The following is a 14,506-nucleotide window of genomic DNA, read 5'->3' on the forward strand; positions in this document are numbered from 1 at the left end:
AGTGGATCAATTATTCAGGTTGAGCTTCCTTCACCTGGTGGAGATTGGAAATTATGAGAAATCCAGGCTTTATTCATCTTAATAAGCGTCAGCCTGTCAGCGCTGTCAGTCGACAGGCGTGTACGCTTATCGGTGATGATGCCACCAGCTGCACTGAAAACACGCTCGGACAAGACGCTAGCGGCAGGGCAGGCAAGAACCTCCAAGGCGTACAGCGCCAGTTCGTGCCACATGTCCAGCTTTGAAACCCAGTAGTTGTAGGGAGCTGTGTGATCATTTAGGACGATGGTATGGTCAGCTACGTACTCCCTCACCATCTTTCTGTAAAGATCAGCCCTACTCTGCCGAGACTGGGGACAGGTGACAGTGTCTTGCTGGGGTGACATAAAGCTGGCAAAAGCCTTGTAAAGCGTACCCTTGCCAGTGCTGGACAAGCTGCCTGCTCGCCTACTCTCCCTCGCTACTTGTCCCGCAGAACTACGCACTCTGCCGCTAGCGCTGTCAGAAGGGAAATACTGTTTCAGCTTGTGAACCAGGGCCTGCTGGTATTCATGCATTCTCACACTCCTTTCCTCTGCAGGGATGAGAGTGGAAAGATTTTGCTTGTACCGTGGGTCCAGGAGAGTGAACACCCATCGGTGCTGGAATAAATTCTTTGAACGCGAGGGTCACGGGATAGGCAGCCTAGCATGAAATCTGCCATATGCGCCAGAGTACCAACGCGTAAGAATTCACTCCCCTCACTGGCCTGACTGTCCATTTCCTCCTCCTCCAACTCCTCTTCTTCTGCCCATACACGCTGAACAGTGAAGGACTCAACAATGGTCCCCTCTTGTGTCTCGCCAACATCCTCCTCCTCTTCCTCCTCATCCTCCTCCACCTCCACCTCCTCCGATATGCGCTGAGAAACAGACCTAAGGGTGCTTTGGCTATCAACAAGGGAATCTTCTTCCCCCGTCTCTTGTGACGAGCGCAAAGCTTCCGACTTCATGCTGATCAGAGAGTTTTTCAACAGGCCAAGCAGCGGGATGGTGAGGCTGATGATGGCGGCATCGCCACTGACCATCTGTGTTGACTCCTCAAAGTTACTCAGCACCTGACAGATATCAGACATCCACGTCCACTCCTCATTGTAGACTTGAGGAAGCTGACTGACCTGACTACCAGTTCTGGTGGAAGTTGACATCTGGCAGTCTACAATGGCTCGGCGCTGCTGGTAAACTCTGGATAACATGGTCAGTGTTGAATTCCACCTCGTGGGCACGTCGCACAACAGTCGGTGAGCGGGCAGTTGGAGGCGGCGCTGCGCTGCCCTGAGAGTGGCAGCATCTGTGCTGGACTTCCTGAAAGGCGCACAGATGCGGCGCACCTTCGTGAGCAAATCTGACAGATTGGGGTATGTCTTGAGGAAACGCTGAACTATCAGATTTAACACATGGGCCAGGCATGGCACATGTGTCAGTCTGCCGAGTTGCAGAGCCGCCACCAGGTTACGGCCGTTGTCACACACAACCATGCCTGGCTTCAGGTTCAGCGGTGCCAGCCACAGATCAGTCTGCGCCGTGATGCCCTGTAATAGCTCTTGGGCGGTGTGCCTTTTATCGCCTAGGCTCAGCAGTTTGAGCACCGCCTGCTGTCGCTTAGCAACGGCACTGCTGCTGTGCCTAGAGCTACCGACTGATGGCGCCGTGCCCACGGATGGTAGTTCGGAGGAGGAGGTGGAGGAGGGGTGGGAGGAGGAGGAGGCATAGTAGGCCTGAAACACCTGGACCGAGGTAGGCCCCGCAATCCTCGGCGTCGGCAGTATATGACCAGCCCCAGGGTCAGACTCGGTCCCAGCCTCCACCAAGTTAACCCAATGTGCCGTCAGCGATATATAGTGGCCCTGCCCGGCAGCACTCGTCCACGTGTCCGTGGTCAGGTGGACCTTGTCAGAAACGGCGTTGGTCAGGGCACGGGTGATGTTGTCTGACACGTGCTGGTGCAGGGCTGGGACGGCACATCGGGAAAAGTAGTGGCGGCTGGGGACCGAATACCGAGGGGCGGCCGCCGCCATGAGGTTGCGAAAGGCCTCGGTCTCTACTAGCCTATAGGGCAGCATCTCCAGGCTAAGCAATCTGGAGATGTGCACATTAAGGGCTTGGGCGTGCGGGTGGGTTGCACTATATTTGCGTTTCCGCTCCAGCGTCTGGGGTATGGAGAGCTGAACGCTGATGGATGCTGTGGAGGATCGTGGAGGCGACGATAGGGTTTTTGTGGCAGGGTCCTGGGCAGGGGGCTGACTATCAGCTGACACAGGGGAAGGAGCAGTGGTGTGCACGGCCGGAGGTGAACGGGCTTGTTGCCACTGAGTGGGGTGTTTAGCATTCATATGCCTGCGCATACTGGTGGTAGTTAAGCTAGTAGTGGTGGAACCCCTGCTGAGCCTGGTTTGGCAAATGTTGCACACCACAGTCCGTCGGTCATCCGGTGTTTCCTTAAAGAACCTCCAGACTTCTGAAGATCTAGCCCTCGCCGCAAGAGCCCTCGCCACGGGAGCTTCACTAGTTGACACATTTGGCGCTGATGCACCAGCTCTGGCCCTGCCTCTTCGTCTGGCCCCACCACTGCCTCTTCCAACCTGTTCTGGTCGAGGACTCTCCTCCGTCTCAGAAGCACTGTGTTCACCCTGCCTCTCAACCCAGCTTGGGTCTGTCACCTCATCATCCTCCGATCCCTCAGTCTGCTCCCCCCTCGGACTTCCTGCCCTGACAACAACTTCCCCACTGTCTGACAACCGTGTCTCCTCATCGTCGGACACCTCTTTACACACTTCCACTACGTCAAGAAGGTCATCATCACCCACAGACTGTGACTGGTGGAAAACCTGGGCATCGGAAAATTGCTCAGCAGCAACCGGACAAGTGGTTTGTGACTGTGGGAAGGGTCCAGAAAACAGTTCCTCAGAGTATGCCGGTTCAAATGCCAAATTTTCCTGGGAGGGGGCAGACTGGGGGGGAGGAGGCTGAGGTGCAGGAGCTGGAGGAGTGGCGATTTCGGTGACATGGGTGGACTGCGTGGAAGACGACATGCAATCCACGACATCACCTGTTCGCACTGTTCTGGCCTCAACAGTGCTCTACCACGAGTCCCAGTAACTTCAGACATGAACCTAGGGAGTGTAGCTCTGCGGCGTTCCCCTGCTCCCTCATAAGCAGGTGGTGTCTCACCCCGGCCAGGACCACGGCTTCTGACCCCTGCAGTACTGGACGCCCACGTCCCCGCCCTCGTCCTCTACCCCTAGCCCTCGGGTTAAACATTTTTAAAATGAAAGTTATAGCTTTAATTTTTTTTTAACTTTTTTTTGTGTTTTTTTTTTTTTTTGTGTTTTTGAGTTTTTAAAACCAAACAATGCTATCCTATTGCTATGGCTATTTTCTAGCCAAGTATGAAAGCACACTACTATGCCAGATGAGATGACACTGAGTTATTAAACAAAATAAACGTAAAATAAAAAAGGACAAATGGCAGACTGTGCCTAATTGAAATCCAACCCCTACTAAATTTTCCCACTTCGGTCTTTGCAATGGATATGTGCGTCACTAAGCGCAAAACACAGCGGTCGCAAGTCTCACTACAAATTGCTCACAATTGGCTAGTAGATGCACTGCAGCAAGTACAGCCACCAGCAGATCAACCAGAAATCAAATATATAACGCTACTGTAGGCGTAAGCCGTTTGGATTCTCCTATGGCTATTTTCTAGCCAAGTATGAAAGCACACTACTATGCCAGATGAGATGACACTGAGTTATTAAACAAAATAAACGTAAAATAAAAAAGGAAAAATGGCAGACTGTGCCTAATTGAAATCCAACCCCTACTAAATTTTCCCACTTTGGTGTTTGAGGTGGATATGTGTGCCACTAAGAGCTAAACACAACGGTAGCAAGTCCCCCTGCTAATTCCTCACAAAATGGTACTAGATGCAAATAAAAAAAAAAAAAGTAGAACGTTATTGTAGCCCTAAGAAGGGCTGTTGGGTTCTTGGAGAATCACTCCTGCCTAACAGTAAGCTAATAGAACACCCTAACGCTTTTCCTGACCAGCAGCAGCTCTCTCCCTAGCGGCATCCAGACACAGAATGATCCGAGCAGCGCGGGCAGCGGCTAGTCTATCACAGGGTCACCTGATCTGGCCAGCCAACCACTGCTATCGACGTGTAAGGGTACCACGTCATGCTGGGTGGAGTGCAGAGTCTCCTGGCTTGTGATTGGCTCTGTTTCTGGCCGCCAAAAAGCAAAACGGCGGGAGCTGCCATTTTCTCGAGCGGGTGAAGTATTCGTCCGAGCAACGAGCAGTTTCGAGTACGCTAATGCTCGAACGAGCATCAAGCTCGGACGAGCATGTTCGCTCATCTCTAGTAATAACAAATTGTCAAGTTATCCATTTTTTATGGGGCAGATGGTGGACATAGAACAGTTTTGCTCTCACATACTTCTGATAAATCTCCCCCTAGAGTACTAAGAAAAAATACTCATAATGTATTTTTCTAGTGGGGATAGATCTTATTTAAAGGGGTTGGCCTCTTTTCAATAAATCTTTTCTTTCAGACATGTCTCTTCGTGCACTTGTGTCTTTGCCTCCTTTGAGGGCTGCAGTCTTTCCATGTTCTCACCAAGCTGCCCTCTACATTTACACACAACTGCCGTCTCTGTTTCTGCTCCAGGACATCCATGTGATGTCACCTTCTCTCACCTTTTACATTCCTTTCACACTTACAGAGACTGCAGAGGGAGTGGGGAGGAGCTGGATGAGTCATACTGTGCTGCTGCAGCTCCACCTGTTCTGCAGAGCTCAGAGATGGTAAGCAAGAAGAATAGAGGGTTTGCATCAGAAAAAGTGGGCTCCTGGGCAAAATTAAAGTGGGGCTCAAAATAAAACTATTTTATGAACAGTCACAGTCAGTAAGAGGCTTCTTTAGTCCTGCACAATAATAACATTTTGTAGTTACACACAGTAGTAATAGTAAGGCAATCTGTAATATAGGACTTTAGGAGAATTTTATAGGAGAGACAGATTATAAGTACGGTAGATGAATGATAAAAGATAAATATGAAAGATTATATATATTTATAGATTCATAAATATGAAGTATATTATATATAGATACCTGATAGAATTAATAGATTGATTAATCAATAAGAAAAAAATAGTTAGATAGATAAATGGTTAGATAGACAGATATATATAGATAAGGAATAGACAAATTATAGTAGACAGAAAACTAGACAGGCCGACTAGAGATTGGAAGGTTCTTGTTATTGGCCGCAAACTTTTTTAAGGGCCATCTTTATGTCCTGATTCCTGAGACTATATATTATAGGGTTAAAAAAGGGGGTAAATACAGTGTGTAGTAAAGAGACGATCTTATTAACCAGTAAGGTGTGTCCTTTAGATGGGATCATATATTTAGCTGTTAGTGTCCCATAAAATGTCCCCACAACAATAAGATGAGAACTGCAGGTAGAAAAGGCTTTGTGCTTGCCGGTTGTAGTTGGGATCTTCACAATGGTGTGGAAGATATGTGCGTAAGTGCCAACAATAAACCCACAAGGTCCTATAAACATTGGCAGAGAAAACAGGAAGACTTCTAGTTCTACACCGGACGTATCTGAGCAGGAAAGCTTCTGCAAAGGAAAAAGTTCACAGTATATATGGTCAATGATGTTGTCATGGCAAAAATCAAAGTTTGATATAGGCAAGACAATAGAAAAATTGAGTGTAAGACCCAGAAGCCATGGCCATAGAGACAGACTGATCCGAAACTTTGGGTCCATGATACTAGAGTATCTTAAAGGGTTGCAGATGGCCAGGTATCTGTCATAGGACATAATTGGAAGGAGAAAACACTCGGTAACGGTTGTCCCACTAAAGAAGTATAACTGGGTAATGCAGCCCAGATAAGTCATCTTTTGCCCACCGAACAGGATGGCTCCGAGCATGTTAGGAACAATGTTAGTGGAAATCACAAGGTCAGACATGGAAAGATGACAAAGAAAGTAATACATGGGGGACTGGAGCCGGACATTGACCGACACCAGAAATATGATAAGGAGGTTTCCCATAAGTGTACAAAGGTATATGATTAAGAAAAAGATGAAGAGGACAACATTAAAGTTGTGAAGGTTTCCGAAACCCATTAAAATAAATTCAGTCACTCTCGTTTGGTTATTCATGGATATTGAAGCTCTGATCTGCAAAACTGAGGAAAAATAGAACAAGAACACAGAAGCTTAAACATAAATGTTTAATATGTTTTCGAGAACCTGTATTCATCGGAGTTCCCTAAATCAAATTAATGAGGCTTCAGTTCTGGACAACCCCACAATCCTCAATATTGAAGGAGGTGGTGGCACTCCTTGCAATGTTGAACAGACTCATCTCTGTCTTTGTACCACACTCAGCTGCGCTTGGTAAGTAATGGATGAAGCACTGTGCTTATTTTCAGAATATTGTGCATATCTGTAATAAAGCCACCGTGACATAATTACACTTCATTGTACAGTTTAGGCTGTACAGGCTGAGCTTTGCAAATACTGGACAGGTGTCTGCTGTATTATACAGCCAACACCTGCTGTTACCTGCCGCGTTTAGTACTAACACTAGTACTAGTACTCTCAAAGCATTTAACCTGTTGGTTTCTGTGGCCAAACCAGGTGCATAACTAAGAGAAGCAGGGCCCCATAGCTGACTTCCGATTAGGGCCCCCTTCCCCCTTAAAAAATATAAATATTTGTATACTCACACATTTTTTACAATTACACACATTTATATACACATACAATTCTTCACTGATACACACCCATTTATACACATTTATGCATTGATATATACATTTACACCTACAATATATACACAAATACACACACACATTTATAGTATATATACATCATATTGTTATGCATCCTGTATATACACATGTATACACACACATACATACAGTACAATCTGCAACTAAGGGACGCACATCCACTTTCGTCGGACCTTGTACGAGGTGTTTTCTCTGGGATTGTGCCACACATGGTTGTTTTTTTGGCGCAGCTGTGCTGGCATTTTAAAGCAACACAAATCGGGGGGAGGGGGTGTTGGTGTCATCAGACGATCCGACTGATTCGGACTGAGCGCTGGATTTAACTTTCAAATTGTGTTGCAAGATCAATGCATTTACATACACCAGGAAAAAGTAGGTGAACTCTGTCGGACCTGAGTGGGGAAGTGACACGTGCAGGATATTTGGCGCATGATCTTAGTGAATTGCAGTAGAGTCCATTATTGTTGGACATGCACTTTGGGTGAGTAAATGTGGGGTAAGTAAATGTGCCCCAATATGTATATAATGGTGCACATCCTCCTTTCTTTCATGTGTCAGGTAGGGTGACCAAGGCCCACTGACAATGCGGGCCCCATAGCAGCTTCTGTAGTTGTAGTTACGCCCCGGGTCAAACCAAACTTCAGCACCAATACTGGAGGATGTGAGGCATCCAGTCCTATGACTGCCTCTCAGATCCCACCTAGAGATTTGTATAAATAAAAACATAAGCATGTTAAAGGAAATCCACCATCAAAATCCATCAAGATAAAATTACTCATAGATCCAGACACTGTGACTGTGGTAATCTTCTATTTGTTTCCCATGGTAGAGCACCTCCGTACTGTAACTTCACAGACTACTATGCTGTGCAGAAGCACATCTTCCCCCTGCTTCTTCAGCAATCCTCACTCCCTCTGCCTGTGGTAATCTCACACAGTTGAAAGGGGGAAGTGCTCCGGCAGAGTGTAACAGCCTTTAAAACTACAGCATGCAGGGGCTCAGGGTACTTCTGGCTTATTAGCATCATTTTAAAAGTTGATTTAAGGAGTAAAGAGGCCATGAAAAACAAATTTCAGAAGTGATTAAAAAGAATTACAGTTCCAAAAACTGTATTACTGAAAACATCTGCACATGCCACAAAAAAGACACCTTTCACTGCAAAAACAGTCTTTTCAAAGATTTAACATTTTTTTTAAAGGTATTAAGAAAAAATCTATACCAATGTATAGGACAGTGGCGTCATTTGAAATTCATTCTCTACAATTGAATCCTGTAAGAACATGGCACATTTGCCTATTTCTGTCAATTTAACTGAATTTAGAATATATTACCAAAGAACAATTTTTTTTCTGAGAGAACAATGGTTTTATCAATAAAAAAAAATGTCTTCTACAAGTGTTTAACACACTTACCTCTATACTTACAATCCGCCTATGGCTAGGTTTGTGGGCTGCTGTATGATAGTGTGACTGGCTTTTATGTGATTTCTATGCAGTTATGAAATATCTGGGGAGTCCTCATGTATTCCAAATATACATAATAGAAAAATCTTTTACACCAGGGGTAGGCAATTTATTTTCCCATAGGGCCACATAAGAAATTGGAATGGTTTTAGAGGGCCAGACTTATACTTACATCAGTTCAATACCTAATGCTCTCTCAATATGCCTCCTTCATAATGCCCCCTCACCTTATGCCTCCTTCATAATGCCCAGATTCATAATGACCCCTCTCATTATGCCCCTATTTATAATGACCAGTCTTATTATGCCCCCTTGTAAAATGCTTCCTCTATTATTCCTCCTCTCCTTATGCCCCTTCCATTATTTTTTTAATGCAAGGATTTTTTATTTGAAAACATAAAGAAACTATATCAATTTGGTATCTCCATGATCATACTGAGCCAAAGAATAAAGGGGAGGTGTCAACAGGAGCGCACAGTGAAATCCGTAAAAACAAAGCAAATTAAAAAAATAGTGCATCTACATTTTTTTGCCAATGCAATTGGATTTTTTTCCCAGCTTCCCAGTACATGGAACAGAATATTCAATGGTTCCACTGGAAAGTACAATTTGTCCAGCAGATAACTATCCCTGAAACAGCTTTGTATACAGAAATGTCTGGCTATGGGGGCAGGCTATATACTGGAGGTATGGACTGGTTATATATTGGAGGGCGGGGGCTACTGGCTGCAAACTGGAGTCAGGGGCTTTCTATATACTAGGGGCAGGCAGGCTATATACTGGAGGGCATGGTCTGGCTATATACTGGGGGCATGGACTGGCTATATACTGAGGCAGGGGCTGCTGGCTATATACTAGGGAGCATGGGCTGGCTAGCTATATACTGGAGAGCAGGGGCTGCTGGATATATACCGGGTGCAGGGGATGACTTGCTATACACTAGGGGAAATTGGCTGCCTATAAAATATGGGGGCAGGGGATGGCTATATACTAGGGGACAATAGCTGGTTGCCTATATACTGAAGGGCATGGGCTGGCTATATACTGGGGGTATGCACTGGCAGACTATATACTGGGAGCAGGGGCTAACTGGCTATATACTAGGGGGCATAGGCTATATACTGGGTGGCAAGGGATGGCTGGCTATATACTAGGGGGCATGGTCTGACTATATACTGGGGAATGGACTGGTTATATACTGGAGAGCAGGGGCTGCTGGCTTTATACTGGGGCAGGGTTTGGCTATATACTGGGAGCTGGCAGGCTATATACTGGAGTGCATGGGCCGGCTATATACCGGGGGCATGGGCTGGCTGGCTATGTACTGGAGGGCAGGGGCTTCTGGCTCTATACTGGGGACATAGGCTGGCTATATAATGGGGGCATGGGCTGGCTATATACTGGAGGGCAGGGGCTGCTGGCTATAAACTGGAGCAGGGGCTGGCTATATATACAGGGCTGGTAGGCTATATTTTGGAGGTCATGGGCTGGCTATATACTGGAGCAGGGGCTGCTGGCTATACACTAGGGAGCATGGGCTGGCTGGCTATATACTGGAGGGCAGGGCCTGCTGGATATATACTGGGTGCAGGGGCTGGCTATATACTATGGGAGCAGGGGATAACTGGCTTTATACTAGGGGGCATAGGCTGGCTGGCTATATACTGGGGGGCAGGGAATGGCTGACTATTTACTAGGGGGCATGGTCTGGCTATATACTACGGGGCATGGGCTGGCTGGCTGGCTATATAGTAGAGGGCAATAGCTGGCTGCCTATATACTGGAGGGTATGGACTGGCTATATACTGGGGTATGCGCAGGTAGGCTATATACTGGCAATACTGGCAGCAGGGGCTAGCTGGCTATATACATTGGGGGGCATAGGTTGACTGACTACAGGGGCAGGGGCTGGCAACTTCATAACCAAACTTGATACTGTTCTGCTCACAGTAATCAATATAGAAACAGTGCCCCCACAATAGCTAGTATAGTAATATGGGCCTCATAGTAGCCAATTTAGTTACATGGCCCCCACAGTAGCCAATATAATAATATGGGCCTCACAGAAGCCAATATCATTACAGTGCCCCCACAGCAGTCAATATAGATACAGTGCCTTCACAGTAGCCAATATAATCACAGTGTCCCCACACAGTAGCAAGGTCATGTGGACCCATATTAGCCAAGTCACAGTGTCCAACACAGAAGTCATGCTTCTCAGTGCTCCCCACAGTAGCCACCAGTTACAGTGCCCCCCATACATTAACAAAATTTAAATAATTACGTCTTTACCCTCCTCTTCAAACCTTCTTTTCTTGGAGTTGTAGTGCCTGCGCCATGTTAGGTTGACCAATTGCCCTCAGCAGACCTGACCCAGGGGGACACATCATCACACATTGCTGCCTGCTCAGCATCTTCTCACAGTTCGCACTGGTCTGTGGTCACTGGAGGTCTGTGAAATGGACGGAGAGCTTTGGAGCAGGGAGCTAAAGGTGGGATCCAGCCCCTGTAGGACTGGAGGGGTCTGCCCCATGTGCTGGACCGAAGTTATCAGTGCAGAGCACGGGGCAGAGATTTAGGACAGCTGGGGGCCCCCTCTCCCTGTGGGCCTAGCACCCTGCTCCCATGATAGTTACACTGTTGAATGCTCTATATTGTATCAGCGATCAGAACTCTTAGGTTTTATGTACCCTAGGAGGGGTAAAAAAAATACATTTAAGAAGATAAAAAACTATTACAATTTCAATTCAGCCACCTAAATAAACATATTAGGTATCACTATGTCCCAAAAATGCCCAAAAATACTGAATACAAACAATTATTCCCTGCAGAGAACCCAATAACAGAAAAAGTCCAAATGACCGAATTGCTACTTTTCCAACATATCTGTCCCATCTATTGCGCAGGGGGCTGGAATTCACACCTCTCATGTGACGTCACCTCCCTAACCTGCATGGGAGAAGGAGGTGACGTCGAACGAGAGGCGTGAATAATTGACAGCCCGGATACCAGACATTGCGACCTGGCACTCTGGGCTGTTTTTCATAAGTCTTTTTTGTACAGCGACCCCCCTGTGTCAGGATTATAGAAGACCAGCACCGTATCAAGGAGAAGAGGACTATAGGTAAGTATCTGTAGTTTAATTTTGCTCTAGTGGTAGATTTCCTTTAATCCCCCACCTGAGAGGGCAGATGCTTTTAGTTGGGTAAAACCTTGTGACCAGTTGTCTTTAATATTTAGGGAGTAACTTATAGTATTCCTACTCATACATAAAAGAAAAACATGAAACCTTTGCCATTCAATTATTAGAATACAAGCAGGACACTGGAGACCATCATTACACGTGATGAAGACAATTGGGAATGGTTGTTTATGCAGAGGAATAAAAATATATTTGCCTTGGGAACTTTAATGGAATTATCAAGAGAAACTGTAGCCAAAAACGCCATCAGTCTCTAGTGTCTTTCAGTCACCTATTATTTTTTTTGCTGGTTGTATTCCTTACGTGTCTTATCATACTTCTTGCCGGCTTATTAATAATAATGACTTAACAATATGGTAGGTCTTCTATCAGGGAAGGACAGGGTGTAGAATGATTGAACATCATCAGTATCAGATTGGCGAGGTAGATGGTGGGTGACACTTGTATTACAAAAGTGGCATAGCCTCTTTTGGTATACACAGTATATTAGCTTAAACTAAGCCAACAAATAGGAATTTAAAGTAGGACTAGAGTTACTGCAGGAGTAGTTCTACTGTATAATATAAAGGAAAACTGTTTACATTTATTTGCTCAAATTCCTTTAAAGGGGTTGGCCACTTTTCAATAAATCTCTTCCATTAGACAGGCCTGTGCATGTATACTGTATATTCTTGTGTCTTTGCCTCCTGTGAGAGCTTCAGCATTTCCCTGCTCTCCACAGAAGTAGAACGGATCTCCTGCTACAGCTCCTCCATATCATCAGTGCACAGACATGTAAACAAAAATCCTACATGTCACGGGTGCTGCTGCAACCCATGTCCCAGGCGCACCCGTGTGCCTCTCTGTGTCCCCTCACATCTGCAGCAGGCTCACTCACCTGTCCGCGCTCCAGCGTTGTCTCCCCCGCAATTTAAAGGGCTAGTGCGCCCCTGATTGGGCCTGGTCAATCCAGCTTTTTTATAAATAGCTGGCCTCTTCCTATAAGCTTCGCTGGATCTTTGTGCTCTCATGCCTATGAAAAAGCTGTGTTCCTTGCTTTGTGCGTTCAGAATGATTTCCCGTTGTGACCCCGGTTCTGTTCCATGGCCGCCACCTCAAGCAAAGTCACACCTGTGGAGCAAGGTGAACAAGTCCAACTCGCTTTTCGGCAAGCTCTGGTGAAAACCGTGTGCCGTGTACCGTGTCAACTACCCTTGATCCTGACAGTAAGATCCGCCCGTGGATCCTGCTAAGGTTCCGCTTCCTGGACTGGCTGATATTTCCACCATCATGCCCCAGCAGTCCCAGCAGATTGCCGTGCAAGGTCAGCAACTCGGAAAAGTCACCGCCATGTTGCAGCAATTATTTGCTACTCAGCAGCAGTGTCAAGTTCCTGCGGTCCTACCTGCTATTCTGAGAAGGTTTCTCTACCTTCCAAGTATGGGTCTCCTCAGTATAGTGTAGGAAACTGGTTTGGCTTGTGACTAGGGTCCAGAAGTAAAATTTCTCTTTACGGAGAGGGCCATTTAAGGCCACCATTAGGCATGTGGAGTCTTATAGCCATAGATGCTCCACTATGGGCATTTGGAAAATATGCTAATTTTTCCAGGATGGGATAAGGGAAACCACACCTCTTTTAGCTACCTTGTAAGGTAGCTCCCTTGACATCAAGCATGACCTACAAGAGACGTTATGACATGATGATGGATTAAAACAGTATATCTATTCCAGAAGGAACAGACTCCCAACTGTAGACAGCACTGTTTCAACTTGATTGGGTCTCCTCAGTTTAGTGTAGGGAACTGATTTGGCTGGTTGAGAGGCTTGTGACTAGGGTCCGGAAGTAAAAGTTCTCCTTACGGAGAGGGCCATTTAAGGCCACCATTAGGCGTGTGGTGTCTTATAGCCATAGATGCTCCACTAGGGGGATTCTGAGAAAATATGCAAATCTTTCCAGGGTGGAATAAGAAAAACCATGCCTCTTTTAGCTATCTTCTAAGGCAGCTCCCTTGACAATGTGACTATGTAGTTCAGTTCCGTACACTAGCTTGGAATGAAGCGGCCTTGGTTGCTACCTTTATGAAAAGGACTTTCGGGACAGATTAAAGACTCACAAGACCTGCTGTCTTTTCCGAGTGGTCTCATCTCTCTGGCGAGTAGGATTGACATCTGGAGAAAAAGTACACTAAACCAGTCCTCACAGAAATAGAAAGAAGAAAAAACAAGCGCTTCCTGGTGCAATAAATTGCAGGATGCAGGAGACAGTCTCAGCAAGATTGTCTAATAAAAAGCCGATCTCGAGCAGAACAACGTTCTACTTTGAAAAATGATCATTCTCTAAATTTTATAACTCGGTACAACGACAAATTTAGAGAAATAACAAAAATACTTAATAAACACTGGTAGATTCTACAACAAGATCATGTTTTAAAAAGCAGTCCTCCCTGATAAACCTAAAGTTACCTATAGATGGGACTCCACCCTCAGGAACATTTTAGCTCCCAGCCAAATTAAACAACAAAAAACAACAAACGGAAAAAATACTAAGTGATAACATCCCTACTGTTAGAAAACGTAACGACAAATTATGTTTGTGCTGCTCAACAATCAAGGACAAAAGTACACATTTTAAATCTAATTCTACACAACAAACTTTTTCCGTAAAAACGCCAATGAAGTGCAAATCTAGTTACCGTATATACTCGAGTATAAGCCGACCCGAGTATAAGCCGAGACCCCTAATTTCAACACAAAAAACTGGGAAAACCTATTGACTCGAGTATAAGCCGAGGGTGGGAAATGCATTGGTTACAGCCTCCCAGTATATAGTCTGCCAGCCCCTGTAGCATACAGCCTGCCCAGCCCCTGTAGCATACAACCTGCCCAACCCCTGTAGCATACAGCCTGCCCAGCCCCTGTAGTAGGAAAAAAAATAACACTGTACTCATCTTTCCGACGTCCCCCATAGGTCCTCTTCTGTCTCAGACTGTCTCAGACAGAAGAGGACCTA

The 14,506-nt window shown here is 45.9% G+C and overlaps 1 protein-coding gene across 1 annotated transcript; it reads right to left on the bottom strand.

The window, feature by feature from the left end:
• Positions 1–5,299: 5,299 nt before the first annotated feature.
• Positions 5,300–12,527, bottom strand: LOC140065969 (olfactory receptor 2A7-like). The gene is made up of 2 exons (XM_072113529.1): positions 12,395–12,527; positions 5,300–6,243 (listed from the first exon to the last, which is right to left on the bottom strand). Exons 1-2 carry the CDS (start codon positions 12,525–12,527, stop codon positions 5,300–5,302), a joined length of 1,077 nt encoding a protein of 358 aa, XP_071969630.1.
• Between the last annotated feature and the right edge of the window lie 1,979 nt (positions 12,528–14,506).

This window comes from Engystomops pustulosus, chromosome 6 (genome assembly GCF_040894005.1).
Source record: "Engystomops pustulosus chromosome 6, aEngPut4.maternal, whole genome shotgun sequence".
NCBI classification, from domain to species: Eukaryota; Metazoa; Chordata; class Amphibia; order Anura; family Leptodactylidae; genus Engystomops; species Engystomops pustulosus.